This window comes from Hypomesus transpacificus, chromosome 6, assembly GCF_021917145.1.
Source record: "Hypomesus transpacificus isolate Combined female chromosome 6, fHypTra1, whole genome shotgun sequence".
Lineage (NCBI taxonomy): Eukaryota > Metazoa > Chordata > Actinopteri > Osmeriformes > Osmeridae > Hypomesus > Hypomesus transpacificus.
Window position 1 is genome coordinate 10,807,023 of NC_061065.1, and position 19,490 is coordinate 10,826,512.

The 19,490-nt window shown below is 44.7% G+C and overlaps 2 protein-coding genes across 11 annotated transcripts in view; one reads left to right on the plus strand and one right to left on the minus strand.

The window, feature by feature from the left end:
- Window positions 1-527: 527 nt before the first annotated feature.
- On the minus strand, window positions 528-3,505 carry fam166c (family with sequence similarity 166 member C). Of its 2 annotated transcripts, XM_047021277.1 has the most exons (5): window positions 3,171-3,175; window positions 2,795-2,956; window positions 2,378-2,651; window positions 2,166-2,275; window positions 528-761 (listed from the first exon to the last, which is right to left on the minus strand). In XM_047021277.1, exons 2-5 carry the CDS (start codon window positions 2,884-2,886, stop codon window positions 644-646), a joined length of 594 nt encoding a protein of 197 aa, XP_046877233.1. In that variant the 5' UTR covers window positions 2,887-2,956; window positions 3,171-3,175; the 3' UTR covers window positions 528-643. The 2 variants fall into 2 exon arrangements, with proteins under 2 accessions (XP_046877233.1, XP_046877232.1); XM_047021276.1 differs by having other exon boundaries at window positions 2,795-3,505.
- A 69-nt stretch (window positions 3,506-3,574) lies between these two features.
- The window catches only part of otofa (otoferlin a), a 49,752-nt gene continuing 33,836 nt past the window's right edge, over window positions 3,575-19,490 (plus strand). For 5 of the 9 annotated variants that reach the window (XR_006956192.1, XM_047021197.1, XM_047021196.1 and 2 more), the window contains exons 1-4: window positions 3,576-3,983; window positions 6,937-6,995; window positions 15,741-15,829; window positions 19,353-19,452. Coding sequence is in view for 8 of the 9 variants with exons in the window: in XM_047021197.1 (XP_046877153.1) it covers window positions 3,905-3,983; window positions 6,937-6,995; window positions 15,741-15,829; window positions 19,353-19,452 (327 nt within the window). In the remaining variant the exon portion in view is untranslated. Of the gene's footprint in view, window positions 3,984-6,936; window positions 6,996-15,740; window positions 15,830-19,352; window positions 19,453-19,490 lie in introns of all 9 variants that reach the window. The other 4 variants (XM_047021198.1, XM_047021206.1, XM_047021199.1 and 1 more) reach the window with 1 other exon arrangement.

Genomic DNA, 19,490 nt, shown 5'->3' on the forward strand with positions numbered 1-19,490 from the left:
CCACTGTACACTTCTGTCACCCTTATTTATCAGTATTGCAATTAAACTTTATAGACTGACAGAGACCTTCATGTCAATATGAGTTGACGTAAACTCTGTAATCTATATGCATCCACAAACACAATATAGTCTTGGCGCGAGAGACGGCTTGGACTAGCCTACTCATGTAAGCCTAATTCCCACAAGGGACTAATCGTTTCTGGTGTTGGTAGATTTGCAGCCAAGTATTTAAACAGTAAAGTAACGTCCAAATAGGCTACAGTACACACAAGACCTTCTACAGTTCATTTATGGCAAAGTCCTTAGAGGTTTGCTAGCATTGTTCTTTTATGAGCAAGTAGAAAGAAATATGCTGTAAAAACCTTAGTTTGTCCATAGGACACTAGACTTTTGTGAGTAGGCCTACATGCCTAAACTGCATTACAGACACTCTTTCCTCATCAACACTCGGTTAGGGGTCCACTTTAAGATCTTGATCGAGCAGGTATAATCACGGTCCTAGAAATGTAATTCCATACAGACACGGACACTGTAAACCCACTCTTTCCCTGATCTTTATCTCTTTGAACAAAACGAGGTCAACAGAGCCACCTGGTGGTTGTAAGCTGTATTTGCGATGAAGGAACACCGTCCGGGGCTTTCTTTATCTGCGTTCGTAGAACACGTCCCTCATACAGCGGTCGTCCAGACATGTTCTGATCCCAGAAGGGAAGGTCTGGTAGCGACGCGTGGATGATGTCTGTTCCGTGGGGAGCAGTAGTCTGAGGGGGGTTAGGATGGGGAGATGCGTTGGGAGAAGTTGGGGGAGATTACAGTAACCACATAAAACATATCTAACACATAAACCTTTACATATCTAACACATACACTTTTACATATCTAACCATCTGACTTATATATATATTTTTTACTGGTTTTCTACAGTTACACATGCACTCATAGCGATTCATGTTGTTTAATTTTAACTTGTTTAACTACATGCTCTTATGGTTCTTCCCTTTGGCACTTATTTTGGTTGTTCACAAAATGTGCTTGGCTACCCGCAATGTTTTTGGGGCTATCTTGTTGTTATTACCAGTGACCTATGCACTTTGTAAAGCTCTCTCTTGGAAGTCGCTTTGGATAAAAGCGTCTGCCAAATGAATAAATGTAAATGTAATGTAAATGTAACCACATAAACCTTTACATATCTAACACATAAACCTTCACATATGTAACACATAAACCTTTACATATCTAACACATAAACCTTTACATATCTAACACATAAGCCTTTACATATCTAACACATAAACCTTTACATATCTAACACATAAACCTTTACATATCTAACAAATAAACCTTTACATATCTAACACATAAACACACATTCAGCGTTCAGTGGTTTAGAACTCTGAACCCTGTTTTGTAGAACAGTCAGCTTTAAAACAGTATACAAAATCAATAAAGCACTAAAAAAAGAGAGGACATCAACTGTTCTTAATGGCTTTGTTGTCATCACAAAATCAATAGGATTACCAAACTATTTCCCAAGTCTAGTTGAATACTTGTAACGTTTCAAAAACAGAATCATTTTTACAGTCCCAACCAAATAAAGTAATCACCTCTACTGTCTCGTTCTAGGGATCTGTATTCACCTGGCAGCAAGTCTCTTTTCTCTCTTTCACCCACCTCACCCCCGACTCTCCTGTTACCTCCTCAGGTGTTGCAACATACAACAGATTGTCTAAAAGCTGAAGGCTCAGTGCTGTGTGTGTCTGTCTGTTTGGGTCTATGTGTACTCAGGGCCAGCTTTAGTTCCCCCTAATAAATGTTTAATGAAAGCTTTCAACAGGGTGTGAAAAGTATGACTAGTTCAATCATCCACCTTCAGACCTGCATTAGCCTGGGTTCAGCTGGGATCACATAATGTTGTTATCAAAATATATAAACCTATTAATGCAGCATAGAAGAGATGTAACCTACATATCAGTGGTAGCGAGTTCACATCTGTTTCTATTTTATTTAGACTTTTATAAAATATCCATATCCAGGTTTGTATAATTACCGTATACAGTTCAATAGCTTGGCCCCTACAGCATACATCGCTGTATCTTTCTGGCCATCTAGTTATATAGGACTACTGGACTATCACCCAGTTAAGACTACTGTGCTTAAGATCTTACATATTCTCCCGCGGGTATTTCTCAACATCTTTCACGGGAATAACGAAGTGAGTGACGCCCTGTCGAGTTCCTGTTTTATCTCGGTAATTCTCCCGGTGTTTCTGAGCGAGCTGCATCGGGAGAAAAAAACACCAGACAAAACAGTTTATTAATGTAGGCTTCAGTTAGACATAGGTATAGCCTACACATCGTTCTGGTCTGTCTTCTCTCACCTGGCCAAAGTTCTTAATCGTCTCATGTCGATTCAAGTCCACATTATACCGGGCCCAATAAGGCATGCTCAGAGCCCATTCCCGGTTCTCGGCACGGTGGGCTGAAACCAGCAGCCCGTTGTTGGAGTAGACGGACGGGAACATCCCGCCACGGTTGTATGGGCTCTTGCTGGAGGACATTGTGCTACTGCGAAAGTCCTGGAAGTATTTGATAGTGGCATTCCCGAAGGTGTCGCCGTATCGGTTCTTGATGTTTGGAACATGGCCACAATAGCTGGGAAAACCAAAAGGAGAGAGATATAGTGATGATGAAGACATTTTACGTTCAAATAGGCATAGGCCAGTTTTAGCTATTAAGCAATTTAGTAAGGCTACAGCCTATAATTCCCACCCCACACTTTTTCACATCTGGCTTACCCTGGCATAAGGGAAGGTGGAATATAGGTCGCGTTGTTGTGGGTGATCAGTGTTCCGTTTCCTCTATGTGCCATGTTGCCATGTTGTGCCATTTTGTACCCAGGGCTCGGCAGCTGACCCAAACACCATAGGACTAGCAGAGCGTGCGCTGACCTCGTCCTTCTACACGCTCTCAGGCAAAACAAGGAAACACAGAGTTGCCAGGCAACAGCCCTTTACGAAGCTGAGGTCATAATGACGAAAATTTGCCTTTTTTAGGGAGCCCAAATTGGTGAATCAGTCATTTCCCGATTGACTTGATTCCATATAATACTAGCACACCGAACACAGATGCATGTGTATAAATCTGCTGTTCCCCAGTAAATACTTTTTATACCTTGATTCTCAGTGTTGGTATCTTTGGAGGGGGAAATACGGTTTGCTCCTCAGAGTAGAGAGTAGACTAAGTGGAGGCACCAGCGCCCCCACCTGTGACAGGAGTTTCTATAGCCTAGTAGTGCATTGTGCCCAGCAAGCTTGAAAGAAAAAAGGGATATGAATAAGGGGCCTGTACCCCAATAGAGTTTGATGTCTAACAACAGCTCTGGTGTGTATGTTCAAATATTGACTGAGTTTAAAATACTAGGCCAAGTCGTTATTTTCTTCACATAACAATGCACATTCTTAACTAATTGAAAGCCAGCCTTTCCTTTCAGTCAAGAAGATACCAACTCCTCTTCCAAACCAGTGCCCCACGCCCTCCCTCCCTAGATTTGACTTTGGGAGCGAAAGCTCTGGCTACAGCTAGTACTCCATTCACGAGCATGTCTGGGGACTAGGGCAGCGAGACCCATCCAGCCACTGAGCGTAGCGCGGGATAAAACGAAAGCGCATGAATAATTCACATCCTCTCTTTCTATCAGAGCCGGAAAACTAGATGCATTCTGCAGAATGAAGATCTTCTCACAGACGCGATGAAATGCGCTGAAAGATCACTGCCAATTTAGGTGATACACACAACTAAGTTGAATTTGTTTTATTATTTTTGTTTTAAGCACAGCAACGCATTTCGTTTGATTTGAATGAACTGGGATTGACTGGAATAAGATTTTTTTTTTAAGAAACAAAGATATGGCTCTTTTAGTTCACCTGAAGACGGTAGCCAACCTTCGCGGGAAGGGAGACAGAATCGCCAAAGTTACATTCCGAGGTATGAATACGACTTTGTGCCTTTTATATCATATTGTTAAAACCTATTTGATTCACTCTGCTTACGGTGCGCAATCCGTACCGAACTCTTTACCTTTGTCGGTAAACCAGCCCCTAGAAATAGCCATGTATCCAGATATAGAAGGATATTTGCGCCTGAGATGCGCAGAGAAGTTGGAAAACCCCTTCTTCCTCTGCAAACCCGGGAGACCTGGTTTGAGACGCGCCTTGTGAGCTGATGCGATGAACTCTTTACGCAGCGCTATTGCAGTTTGTCAAAAACATTTCATGTCTTCATCTCCCATACATGACCGCATTAAGAAAATGCAGTTTTTTTCTGCTATTTCTCGATTAGCATTGATTGCGAATAAGAAAGTGTGCAGATGGTGTTTTTGGTCATTTCTTATCTTCGTTATCACTCAGGAAAGCATTGTATATGGTGTATTGCATTGAATCAGTAGGGGAATTGCCTTCACTGGTCCACCCGTTTCACGACTTCATTTCACGTTTTACAGTCCCAACGGGGTCACCCTCCCAGACACGGCGTGTTCTCACTGTGCACCATTAAAATACATCGATTTTTTTCCCTCTGAAAAAAAGAGAGTCCTGTACTATAGCCTAAGGAGAATGTCCCGCGGTGGTGCCACACCAAATCTGGAGAATATCGTTTTTATCCGGAAAAGAATTTGGGGCGCCTTGGCTTCACATGGCTGAGGCCCTCCCGCAGGTGTCTGCGTTCGACTCCGTGTCTCTCTAACTGTCACTCTCAATAAATCAGAAAAAGCACTAAAAAGATTAGGGGTCTGAATATCTAGGAAGATCATACTAATCATAATGTGTGTGTGTGAGTGAGAGAGCAATACGGAGAGTAAGTGAGCAAGTGTTTATTGGAAAGTCAGAGAGGGAAGATGACTCTTTCAGCACCTTGGAGAGCACACACAGGTTTCTAACAAACTTAAATGCCACTTTGGATCTCTTAAAAGTGTTGAGGGACACTTGGCTTAAGAATCTCTCTCTCTCTCTCTCTCTCTCTCTCTCTCTCTCTCTCTCTCTCTCTCTCTCTCTCTCTCTCTCTCTCTCTCTCTCTCTCTCTCTCTCTCTCTGTCTCTCTCTCTCTGTCTCTCTCTCTCTCTCTCTCTCTCTCTCTCTCTCTCTCTCTCTCTCTCTCTCTCTCTCTCACATGCTTGTCAACATGTCTTCCTGTGTAGTTTCAGCTCAGGCAGTTTCCTGTCTGGAGAGGAAGTCCTGTCTGCCACTCCCATTCCCCATTCAGGCATATCCAAATTATATGCAATATCCAATTTGGTAAATGTTTTGGGGACGTTATCTTTTTGGGAACATTGTGCTAGCTACCCCGTTGTTGAAGTGCCATTGCCCTCATTTAAGAGCAGATACTTCAGCAAACTCTAGGTCTTTATACAGAGGCTGCCTCACATGTCCATTCCACAGCCTCAAGCTAGCTGCTGCAGTCATTCCGCTGTGGAAAAATAAACGAGAAATTAAACGATTTGTTCCGCCCAAGGAAATTGTGTCAGGTTCACTTGAGTTGAGTTTAAAGTGAATATCTATGAAGTTTTATCATGTGGGTGTTGGTTTAGCTCTGCATAAAAGCATATGATTATATCTTTCTGTCAATCTGACTGATTATAAAATACAATACTTCTCATGTCTCCAATATAGTCCATTTCTTTCTTTCTCACTTTTTTCTCACTTTTTTCTGAGAGAGGTGCTGTCATGCACCAATCTCTACCCCAGACCTCCTCTGCTCTCCTTTTCTTTCTCTCTTTCTCTCTTAGACCCACTCGATTGTGCATCCATCCTACTTCCTCTCTCTTGATGCTGTTGTCTTGTTAAGTGTACCTTGCATAATATTCAGGGCGCTTCACTCCTTTGTCTCTCTGTCTCTCTCTTTCTCATCTCCATCCCTTTCCATTCAAACCCGGGAACTAATGAGGCTCACTTCTCTGTTAGAAGGAACACATTTTCATGACATTACTGCTGTGGAGGTGGAATCAATTGTTTACTAAACAGCTTCAAGTTCTAGACACTGCTCCATGTACCATTAAGAACCACACAGTCTACCTGTGCTGCCAGTGATGAATGTGTCTCTACACATCAATATCTCTCTATCTTGGTCTCTGTCACTCTCGCTCTCCCCTCCTCTATCTCCCACTCTCTCTCTCTATCCCACACACACCTGAACTTATACAAGTAGCTAGCTTTAAAACAAACACATAATAATAATATTATCTACGTATATGTTTTTATTAGGGCACCTGGTTCTTATAACCTATGATTCATGTGTTTATGTATTTTCAACACAGAGAGATTAGTTATGGTGTCACCAATCTGCCAAGCACAAAACGATTCATTTCCTGTACAAATCAATTACCTTAGGGACTGTAATTATACGTCTGTTGTGTGTGTGTGTATGTCTATGTGTGCGTGTGCCTGTGTGTGCCTGTGTGTGTTTGTCAGTAAACATCAGCTGTTCACACTGAGCAGACAGGACTGAATGCAAAAAGCTTTAGACATGCTATGTAAAGTATGAACAGACACACGCAAACAAGGATAGGCCCAAAACAGCTCTTCTACTCAAACTATAGATTCATACAGAACGAACATTCAGTGAATAACCTTCACTGTTTAGTATGCCATATGGTTTCGTTTTTCAATTTCATTTGGATCTCTCTTTTTCTTTTGTTCTTTCGTTTGTTCTCTCTCTCGCCCTCTCTCTCTCTTTCTTTCTCTCCCGTCTCTCCTCTGTTTCGATTTTAGTTTTCCCTCAGTCTACTTATGTAGCTAGCGGTGGAAAATGATTCTAAAATGTACTGTCTGCTCAGTGAGCCGGGTCGTCTTCGTTACTTTGGCCTTCAATCAACACATAACCTTCATGTGTATGACTGGGTTGTCTGTTGACCCTGACTGTAACCTCTGTCCCCTGTCACCTGCAGGTCTGTCCTTCTACACCCGGGTGCTGGAGAACGTGGGAGAGGAGGCCAGATTTGAGGAGGTCAGTCATTTTCTCGACACACTCCACTACCTCCTTTGACCATCCAATCAGCTATCACTTCCTACTTTGAGCATCCAATCAGCTATTAAGATACCGAGCATCCAATCAGCTATCCAGATATCATTGTACATGCTTTTCTACATTTAAGATGACAGGTGATAAAGCAAGACGAGACAAACAAATGGCCGAGACCAAAAAGTGAGGGGTTGTGTACAGTAGATAACCCAACCAGGGGGACACATTCATACCCTCGGTTTGAGGGTATGAATGTGTGCGTGTCTGTGCATTTACTCTTTACTGTGGGAGTGTTGGTTGCGGTGTTCCCCTAGGCTTTCCTGTAGGCTCCTGTCAGGTTTGGTAATCAGCTCAGTAATGCTGTTAGATACAAGGACACCCCCTGGGAGGGGGGAGAGGGAGGGAGGGGGGAGAAATAGGAGAAGAAGTGAGACAATCTAAACCCAAGTGTGGGGAGTGAGGAGGAGGTAAAGGAAAGAGACAGAGAGGGGATGAATGGAAAACCGGGGGATCGATTGACATGAGAATGAGGGAACGAGAGAGGGATTCACTGAGTGCAATAGACAGGGAGAGAGGGAGCCCACAGAAGACAGATCCAGTCTCACAGGGAGCTGCCGGGGGTTTTGTCTCGTTGAGAGGTTCAAATTGTTGTTGAAAAGAAGAACACGCTCCCTTGATGGAGCCCTGAGCCTGCTTCCTCAGCTGATAACAAGCTCTATTGTTCTGAGTTTAATCAGGGATAAAATGCTTGCATACATTCGCACTCTAACATCAGACACACTGAAAATACAGAAAAACAAGAGGAATGCAAAGGCCAATAAAAAGAGAAGGGGGTGGAGATAGAAATTCAACCACATTTCTCCCCTGATTAAATGTCTGAGGTCAGATGAAGTTGTCTTTATCTGTTTATTCTTGAAATCAAGGAGAAGCAGTTCTAAAACAGTACCATAAATGATGTCTGGAGTAGAAGGGCTCTCTACAAATGTCATGATCAGAGCAGTCTTTTATACAGTAATTCCAGACAGTTACATCATTAGTTCAATAGTTCAAGTCTATCAAAAGAGGAACTCTTCAATAAACAAGAACATAAAAAAGGAAATAGGTTGCAGAACTTGATACAGATGCTCAATATTAAAAACATAGCTTGAGACAAGAAATAAGAAATTGGTCAGCAAAAATCCCTGGAGGATGGGCAAAACAACCAGGGTTAAACAGCCAAATGTATTAGACGTTTGTCAGCAAATGGAAACTAAAGCAATACTGTCTTATGCTTAGATTATGCTAGCTTTACAGAAGTTAAAACCTCAGCAATAATTGTTGTAGGCCAAAGAATATTATAGACATCTTAAAGAATAGTAATTTTCTATTACAGAAAGACACAGGGAAAGACAGACAGAAAGACTGATAGACAGGGAGAGGCTAATGTGCACAAGTCGAATGTCTCAGTTCCACGAGTAGGCTGTTGACTCAGCATTGGAGTGGTACTCTTTAAAGTGTCCAGTGGGACTGAAGTGAGATGATAATGTAGGACACAGTCTTAGCCAGTACTTCTCCAGTACTTCCCCCTGCTACTCTGTCATTAGCACCACTCAACGTCAATGACACATCCAGGCTGACCCCCAGGGCTGGCCAGCCCTTCACTTCCTCTCAAGCATTGTGTGTGTGTTTCGGTTTGAATGTATGAGGACCATCAACATCATTTCAATCACCATAACTATTATCTTCATCATCAGCAGCAGCAGCAACAACAACAGCAGCAACAACACTATCCTATCACCTTTATCATCATTCTCATCACCATCATGACCATCTCCGTAATCGTATCTTCAGCTTTGTCATTATAATCATCGTAATCATCTTTTTCATCCTTATCATCATCTGATTGGTCTCCAGGAGCATAGTGTATCTAGAGCTAGTGTCAGAGTAATGGTGGCTGATCTGCATTCATGATTCATGAGGCCTTGTGTAGAGCTTTGCTATTAGCAGCCACAGCACAGACACAGAGCCACCACCCCCTCACCTCAAAACACTGTCCACCACACACTCATCGCTTCGATGAGTAGAGATTATCCAGCACATTCTCTCTCCTGAGGGTCTGCCGGGAGTGGGTCTCCCCTACAGACAGGAGACTAGTCTGTGTTTTGACTTTGATGCAGATAAGTTGCTTTACTAGGAGGGGGTTTTGATATTTTGTGTTTAACCAAAGGATTTGCCTCATTGCATTTTGTGTGCCCCAGGCTTCATGCAACACTGAATACATCTACTGTAGCACCAGCCTGCTTCTTTAGTGAGAGACGCTTACCGTTATGTCATGTGAAATAACTGCAGCCATAACTTTGTGGTCATGACTTAGTCTCTTGGATACTGAATTGCTATTATGGGATGTTTTTCCAGAACTGGCTGTCCTCGGCAGTCAGTGTACATACCTATTCAAGTCAGAGGTGTAGTCTAGTATTAAGTTAGAAGTAGTGGGCACAGTGTCAGTTTGGTCAGTTTGGCTCTATGCTGTCCCCCACTCACATATCACTGCTCATTTCACAATGAGAAAGCAGGAAATACTCACAGGCTGTAAGGCATCCGTCATGCAGACTACACCACTGGTTCTTGCTCACTACTGAAAAGGCTAAATTAAAAGCTTCCATGTTTGTTGTTTGGTTGGCGTGCAGAAGAACACAGTGAATTCCCTTCTCAGATGTGTTCACTTCATCACTTCCCTGATTGAGCAACACGATGTGATGGCAGCGAAGGGAATCATTGCCCACTTGGTGAAGCGGTTCAATTTACCAAGTGCCCCTTTTAACCCACTGCCCTGTTTAAGATAAGGACAGATCACTGTCACACTAACCAGGTCACTGGAATAGTGTTGCTCCAGGAAATCTTCTTGTCTAACAGAAAGAGTGATGGATGTAGTCTGAAGACAAGAAACGGAGTTGGGATGTCTTCAAAGACAGAGCCCAAAATATATTTTTTGCATATTTTGTATTCAAACTACTGCTGTGCTCACTGAATATTGGGGATGAAGGCAGAAAAACCCAGATGGAGCCGGAGGGAAGTCTGAATGAAATTTCCTCACTCAAGATTCTCTTCCACGTCGAGGGGGTTTCTGTCTGGAGGCTGATTTCATGGCTGTTCATGGGCACAAAATCTGTACCACTCACTGCTCAGCTTTATTCATGACTTTTTGTTCACAAAGTTTCATGAGAGTGAACACACACACACACACACTTAGTTTCTAAGTAGAAGCTTGCATTCTAATGTGTTCGTGCATCTGCATTCGAGTCGGCTCACTTGTCCCCCAGCACCACACAGGAGAGACAAGCACCACTCACCTGACTGCTGCAGCACACAGGAGAGACAAGCACCACTCACCTAACTGCTGCAGCACACAGGAGAGACAAGCACCACTCATCTGACTGCTGCAGAACACAGGAGAGACAAGCACCACTCACTTACCTGCTGCAGCACACAGGAGAGACAAGCACCACTCATCTGACTGCTGCAGAACACAGGAGAGACAAGCACCACTCACTTACCTGCTGCAGCACACAGGAGAGACAAGCACCACTCACCTGACTGCTGCAGCACAGAGGAGCACTCCCCATCCACACCACAACAACAAACACTAGACTGGAGAGGACATTTAACCAGCAGAAGTGCCAGACATACAGTCTGGGGTGTTTAGTCTTGTGGCGAGGGAGGTTTATGATTTGACTCACCTGTTTCGGGATACGAGAATGTTTTTTTGAAAGGTCAAGGTTAGCAATAAAAACTATAGTCATAATAAAGTCCCAAATAACATTCAAAGGTAATTGTCTAGAACCACAGGTTTACAGAGTAGATAAAAGAGGGTTCAGATGTAATAGCCGTCTGTTCTTACAGGCCTCAGGAAACCTGCTGTGCTGGGGAGGTATCCGTGACGACACCCCTCCATCACCCCTCCACTTAACGATCCTCCATATGTTGCGGCAGGTGTGGGCGAGATAACGATGCTTTAATTGGTCCTGCAGTCCTGAAAACTAAGTGACAATGAAAGTCACAGTTAAATTACTTCAATGAAGTTCGTCCTCCAAACAGCAGCAATTTTCCGGGGCTCTCAATCCTTGTTGAGTTTAAAGGTTAATTAACTTAGGTGCATCGGTGGATGTGTTTAAGGAGGAGGATCAGTTTAATTACGTGCATCGTCAATCAGAACCTGTGTTGAGGGACATTAATTAGTAACACATTTTCCTTAACGATGGCTGTGATTGTCACGGAGCATACGCTAATGTAAAACATGGTTTATTCCACTCAGTGCTTGTAATGCCACATTATTCTGTCTGACAGATTGCAAGTAGGATTTGAACATGATGAATTATGATGCGATTGGAATGACATTTTACATCCATTTTCGTTGACTAGTACTGCATTAATATTTATGTTTGTTTCCAGTATGCAAAGTGTGCGGAGGGAGGTAACAGCAAGTTCTGTAGAAGGAGAGAAAGACAGGAACACTGGACAAGACACGGATGGACAGGCCAATTGATGAAATAGAACTGAACGATGGGTTTAGACAGAAGGGAGAGGGGGAAGGAGATGAGAATTGGAGAGGGTGGGAGTGAGAGGTGGGTGAAGAGTGGGAGGTAGAGGGAAAGGAGGAAGGAGGGAGATAGGTTTGGATATTGACCGGTTTGGATATTGACCAGATTGGAGTTCTTCAGCAGACTCAAGTTTATCAGAGATACCGTTTAATCTGTGAAAATCACATACACACACGCATGCACATAAACCCCAATTCGTTCGAGTCCTTTATTAAATTATTTAGCTCCAGAGTTGAGCTCCACATTGCAGCACTTTCAGTTCCTGTAAGGATGTGAGGGATACTAAGCCAGAATACGCTAAATATTACATCAATTCCTCAAAAAAACTTGAAAATCTCTTTCTCCAAGTGAGGAGTTATCAAAGTGATGAGAGGCAGAAACGTATCTTTTTGTACCTATTTCAGATATTTCCCTACTCGATGTTGATGTTTGAGAAGTGTACCAAGAATTAAAGGAGGTATGGTGGAATTATGGATACCTCGTGCATTGAAGCAACACTCCACTATCAGAGAGAGAGAGGGACAGAGAGAGAGGGACAGAGAGAGGGACAAAGAGAGAGAGAGAGAGAGAGAGAGAGAGAGGGACAGAGAGAGAGGGACAGAGGGAGAGAGGGACAGAGAGAGAGGGACAGAGAGAGAGGGACAGAGAGAGAGAGGGACAGAGAAAGAGAGGGACAGAGAGAAAGGGACAGAGAGAGAGGGACAGAGAGAGAGAGGGACAGAGAGAGAGGGACAGAGAGAGAGAGAGACAGAGAGAGAGGGACAGAGAGAGATGGGAACAGAGAAAACGAGAAAGAGATATAGTTATGAGCATCCCTGCTGTACATTATTTATTCCAAAGCTGCTCATCCACCGTATCCATGGCAACAGTAAAGAGGAAAGTTATGGGATGTCACCCGGAAGAGCCGCGGTTGGCCCCACTCGGACCGCCACGCCCCCCTGCCCAACACTCGTGCATCATGGGAGTCATATCTCCTGTTTAATTGAGTACTTAGCTTTTCAAATGTGCAGATGTGCACCAGAGGATTCTGGGCCTAGAAGAGCACCTGCCATTAGAAGAGACTTAATGCTCTCATTAGAGAGGGAATGAGGGGGGGAGGGAGGAGGGAGGGAGAGAGAGGGGGAGGGAGAGAGGAGGGGAGGGGGGAGAGAGGGAGAGAGGGGCGAAGAGAGAGAGAGGGTGGGAGGGGGGAGAGAGTGAGAGAGGGGGGGAGGGAGAGAGGGGGGGAGGGAGAGAGGGGGGGAGGGGGGAGAGAGGGAGAGAGTGGCGAAGAGAGAGAGAGGGGGGGAGGGGGGAGAGAGTGAGAGAGGGGGGGAGGGGAAAGGGGGGACGGAGAGAGAGGAGGGGGAGGGAGAGAGAACAGAAGCAAGAAAGCAGTGCCAGAGCAAGGAGATAGAAAGATAGAGAGAGATAGAGTGAGAGCCAAAGGTAGAGAAAGAGAACGAGAACCATTTCAACCACTGAAATCATATAAAGTAGGATCAGTCAAATCAATTGGAGATATAACTTCCAGAAGGTCAGTTAGGTGGAAATGTAACATGGAATCAAACTATGACGGATTTGTTTGGAGTTAAACTTGACTGACATCACCAAGCAGTGCACTACTGTACGCTCACTAAGCCTTGTGCTCCTCAAAGTGACGACCTTGGGGTGAGTCACAGTTCTCCTGAGGTGCCAACTCACACTGTGACTCACTGCCTCACACCGTGACTCACCCAGGTGTTTCAAGTGTGGGATATCTCATGATATCCCTCCTTAGTCTCCATCAGACAGACATGCCCTCTATGGGTAGTTTCATAACCAAGTTGCCCTTTGTGTCTCTTTAAGAAGACGTTGTTGATATTGGGACCATGTGATCGACAAAATGGACACAAAGTTCACAGGTGGTAGGTGGCGATGGCGGTCACCATGGCAACACTGAATGACACACGATGGGCTGGAGGGCTTAAACAGAACCCTTTGTGTGATTAGTGTCAAGCATGAATAGTAAATGTGTTATTTGTATATATATAATTGTACTGTATACTGTAGATGTTTGGTTCTGCCTTTACTCTTTGTTTTGGTCCCCAGCGTGTTGTTCCTGTTCTGTAGAAACAGGAACACCAAATGACAGCAGTGGGGAAGCTGCAGAGATAACAGCCAGTTAAATGTGACAGGTTCTTCTGTTGCCAAATCATGGGATGTTAGAAGCCTTTCATGGACCGAGAGACTGATTGCAAACCAGGCAGCAGAAACGATGCTGCTGGTGTGTTTGTTATTGTGTTCTGGGGGTGTGTGTGTGTTTGTGCTCTGGTGGTGTGTGTGTGTTTGTGTTCTGGTGGTGTGTGTGTGTTTGTGCTCTGGTGGTGTGCTCTCCACGCTGTGTGTGTCTTGCCGATTTGTATTTATGTCCTGGTGGTGTGTGTCTGTTCTCTCATTTGTGTGTGTGCCCCCTAAAATATTTGACACTACGCCAGTACAGGACCAGATTACCCAAGATCCAGTTCAGCCACACGCACACACACACACACACACACACATCCTGATGTGTTTATTGTTGCTCCGCAATGAAGCTGTTCCGCTCGGTCTGTGTGTGTGTCCTGGTGGTGTGTGTCGTCACATGTGTGTGCCTGTACACTCTATACTCAGTGTGTGAAATACATCGAATGTACCCTTTCCAAAACATTACATATTTTCCATAACTCCTTTCCATAATGTCTGTGCTATAGTGTACCTTAGTGTGTGTGTGTGTTTGAGTGTAAGTCTGTGTATGTGTACAGCTCCTACAATAAGCAGCCCCATGAGTGCTCCGATTGTGTGTGTCATCATCCGTATCCACACCACACTGTGGCTCCATGCTCCAGGCTAGTCAGACACCACGGAAAGAGATTCACTGTTGATGAGATAACTCCACATGGAGGGAGTGAGCATGTGTGCACTGACACACAGAGGAGAGATATGGACAGCAGTCACACACACACACACACAAACACACTTGCACACAAGCATGCAACACATCACCACACACACACACACACTGCCCTAAGGGTCATGGCTTGGCAGCTCTGTCTGTTAGTGAGACAGACTCATCTCTTCAGCACAACTCTTGACAGACAGGCAGGTATGGTGGCTTAATAACACACCTACACACCAACACACACGCTCTCCTGCTCCGAGGGCTGTGTCCCAGGTGTAGGGATGACAGTGGCTGGTGGGGACCCAGAGAGCAGTAATGGGACAGCATCTGATGGATCTGCCCCAACAGAGGCCAGCTCAGGGAACCTCACAACACAATGTCAGCAGTGTTACCTATCACACCGACTCCCTCTCTGAAGTCGGACTTCTCCTCAGTCATCATGTCCACGAAACAGAACAGCTTAGATGGGACCGACAAGTGACAGACACACACTTAGTTTGCTGCAGTGTGCTGCAGTCATGCCCTCGTCACCGCTCTTCTGCTGTAGCAAGCAAGTTAGAATTGAGCTCCTACTGAGTGACTACCAACCAAGTTAGTGAGTCTCATTGCAGCTAATGCTAGCAAGCGTCTCTAATAGCTGTGGCGTCTATCCTGTCCTCTAGTATCATAGCGAGGAGCTTTTAAAGATCGCACACGGTACGGATGGAACAAGGGCCTAAACCCACGCTGAGGTAAATTGCTCTGCTGATTGGCTAATAAATCACAGACATCCAATTAGAGGTGAGATAACTGAAAGCGACAATGTTTGAAACCATGCAGTGAAACCATGGCTGTGCTGTTTGTGTTAAGCAGTACTGGGCCTCTTCAGTTTGATTCGCTGCCTTACAAACGAGCCCATTCCGTACCTAATTAAAGTAGATACAACATGATGAAGCTCCTTCTGTATTTTCTGTCCTTTCAGTGGAAACTGCACAGTAACAGCTTCAGTTTATCTCAACAACGTCCAATTAACATGTTGCATTTCCCATTCTTTTCCCTCTGCTGCAGTTTCCATTCTGTTTCTCTGGGCTCTCCTCATTAACGAAGCATCTTAAATGTGACCCAGAGAGTGACCCGTCATTTACGCTTTTCTTCTTGTTGTTCCAGCGTTTCTGTATTGACAGGAAGAGCGTTTTAAATACCCAGCAGTCTTCAGCAGAGATTCCTCAAGTCTGCTTTTTTTTACCCTCTCACCTTTTTTCTTATCTCTCCATCCAGACGTTTCGATGGCCCATCGCCAGCAAACTGGACGGGAACGAGATGTTGGAGATACTAGTGTTAAACTACAGCAAGGTCTTCACTAACAGGTAAAACACACACACACACCACCACCCCACACACACACACCAAACATGCAGACACACACACTTCCTGTAAGTGGACAGTCGTCAGCAGTCTCCAGCATGTCTGTGAGGAGTTGTGAGATCTAATCAGAGAGTAACAAGCTGCACTAAGTGACGGCCTTGTCCTGTCTTCTGACACATACACTGTGCTCGACCCACTCAGTCCCAAGTGACACCACCTACTGTGTGTGTGTGTGTGTGTTTATGTGGTGGTGTGTGAGTGGAGGGGTTGTTGTGTGGGCGTTTTGTGAGGACGTGACTGTATACTCCATTGATGGGCATCCTTTCCGACATGTTTATGCAACGTATTTTGGCGTGTGTGTTTGTGTGTGTGCTTGTGCATGTTCGTGACATTGTGTTTCGGAGCTCTTAAAGAGATGAGTCAGAGGCGAAACTGTGCTCCAGGTGCAGATCCGCTCCTACCTGTCGTCCTTTCTACTCTAGACCCTGAGCGCAACACATAGACAACCCTGGCAGCCTGCTACAGCCTTCCTGTTGTTAGGCCCATTGGCATGTGAGTGAGATCAGGGGGATGCCAGCTGTGTAGCTGCCCCACAGGGGGGACTGTGTCTGGGCAGAGTCATGCTGAGCTGGAACCCTCTCACCCTGGAACTGCTGGTACTGCCGGAACAGAAAAGCTTCAAACACACTCCTTCTCATGTTTAAAGGATGTTCCCACACCACTTGCATGCACACACACACAAACAGAGCTGTGTTAGTAAATAATTGAAGGGGAGCCCTGCCATAACATGTGTTGCTCATCTCACACCTGTTTCATATGTGCACAGGATGATTCAGTACCACGGTAACATATCCCTCATCATGTTAGGCTATGCGGAGTTACCTGCAGTACATTGTTCTGACTGACATTGATGCAGGGTGAAGTCAGAGAGAGAGAGAGAGAGACAGACAGAGAGAGGGAGAGAGAGAGAGAGAGAGAGAGATGACTGAGGCAGAAAAAGAGAGAATAGAGGAGGGAGAGAGGTAATGGAGAGGAATAGAGAGAAGGTGGAGATGAGCGAGGGAGGGGGGACACTAAGGCAGAGAAAGAGAGAGGGATGAGGAATCTCCAATTACCAATAAACACAGTGGTGCCTGGTACCTCTGTTTGCTTTAATGGAGATATATGAGTGTGTATCATTATGGGTTGTCAAGGTTTCATTCAGCATCATGCACATTTGATTTGGAAGTCTTCTGTTCTGCTGCAGTCAGGAGAGAGTTCACTTCTTAAATGTGAACCTGCTCCTGAAGCGCTTTGGCAGTTTTATGGGTAATGAGTGGCTAGAGCGTGTCTGTGGAAGCTCAGCCAGACTCGAAAGTGAGAGAAGTTTGTGTATAATTCATGTGGATCCTCTCCTCCCAAACAGCTTGTCCTCACTCTAACTTGGTCCTTCTCACTCCCTTGCTCCCTCTCTACCTTTCTCACTCCCTCTTCTTCTCTCGCTCGTCTCCTGCTCCATACAAACTCAAATCTCCCAGAATAATCACCACACTCCTTTATCTGATGTCCGAGCTCGATTAGACAACTCTGTGATGATGCTATTGATCTCACGCATGAAACTATTCATTTGCATTTCAAGTACTTCATTATGGAGGACTTCATTACTGTAATTTTTACAGACAACCAAACTGTCCAACCTATGATTCCCACCACTAACTCAAGGCTGACCTAGATAAATAATTTTAAACTGGGAAGGAGCTGTACCCTGAATTATGAAGGAGATGAAAGTAAATTGTTTGGCAGGCTGGAATCAATAATGAATGGCATCTTTTAAGGATCTAAAGAGTGAGCCAGAACTTGATAGTGTGTTTGGTTAAATTATTCAGGCCTTGTACCAACAATGGCTGAAAGAAAGCAACAAAGCAATGTGTTTTCGAGGAGTCTGAGACATATCGATCCCCACCCCTCCCTCATACCAAAGGAAACCGTTTAGAGGAGGGGGGGGGGGGGTGACCAGGGGTAAGAACTGATAGAGAAGAAGTATCTCTACAGGGTCTTTTTTATACTCAAAGAAAAGTTCAGGAAAAGTTTCCACAGAAACTTTCACCACATTGTCATCTCTCCATAGACTCAGCAGAGGTAAACTGCTAATCGGACCCAGAGTCTTATATTAGTTCTGATCAAATAATACTTTTTTGACTGTCCTTCCCTGGGACAGTGCATGTGTTTGCATGTGTGTCTATTTCTGTGTGTGTGTGTCCATGTTTGTTCTAGTAAGAAAGTGGCTGCTGTGTGTGTCTGTTTCTGTGTGTGTGTGTGTGATCGTGTGATAAATTGTTTTGGGGAAAACTCTTTAATTATTCACCCTGTCTAATTGGCTTTGTGAAAGAGCAGTATGCTGTGTTACCCCTCCTGGTCTGTTCTGTGGTGGGACGTCAGTCTATCACCAAATAATCCTATTATGGACCGTTTCTTTGACATTAAAGATTTAGTTAGGCACATTACCAACCACGTCAATCATTTTGATTCACTGTTATACAGAGAGTGATGTTGATTCCTAAAGTGAAAGCTGCACTTCAGATTTCATTGCAGGGAACGTTCTGCCATTCTCATTGTTGCTGTTCTGTCCACATCCTTCACAGCACAGTTCACACAGTCCAGAGTGCTGGCCACTCCACTTCAGTCAGCTGAAAGGAAGCTGTTGGGTTCGTTTTTGGTTTGTTTTCTATCTCAAAGAAAACAAGTAAAGTATGTATCTCTAGCCAGCAGTACATCACATGCAGGCTTACTTAAAGACAGGAAGTGAAAGAGAAACTGTAATTAGTCGTGCTGAAAGAACAGAACAAGCTTCTGCTGACAGCCGCTTAGCTGAAGCTGTTTTACCTCCAGGCTCGTGATAACAGCTAACGAGAAAAGGAAAAGGAACACTATCTGAAATGGAGGGATGGAGGGAGGGCAAGGGGTGGAGAGAGGGATGAAAGAGCTGGTGAAAGCATGTAAAGGGAGGGATGGAAGATGGGATGGAAACGGTGGATGGATAGTTGTAAGGACGGGTTGGAGGCAAGTCTACAGACACTCATTGGCAGAAGGGTGGGGGGCAGAGGATGCGGTCTTCCTGTGTGTGTGTGTATGTGTGTGTATGTGTGTGTATGTGTGTGTGTGTGTGTGTCTATATCTGTCCTAAAGGAAAATTACTCAGTCTAGATGCTGACACTTTCCCACTCTCTCAGCCTGTCACAAGCTATCTCTATCTCTCTGCCCATCAGTCACACACACACACACACACACACACACACACACACACACACATGCGCACTCACAGTACACACATGTGCGTAAAGACACACACAAAACACACATCCACACATACACAAAAGAAGAAAGAAATGTTCAGAAACATGAGGGAGAAAGAGAGCAAGAGGGAGACAATAAGAGAACGATGGCACTGACACTGATCCGGCCCATTGACTCACACAGAGACCCGCAGTGAGAACCTCGAGGTAAGCTTTTCTTAATGACTTTCCTGCTGTGTCTCTGTCTCTCCAGGCCTGTTGGCAGCTTTCAGATGGTGCTGCAGAAGGTGGCAGAGGAGGGCCAGCTGGAAGTCACCGACACGCTCATCGATGACAACAACACCTCCATCAAGGTGAGCTCCGACTGGTCCCAGATCAGGCCTTCAGGTTT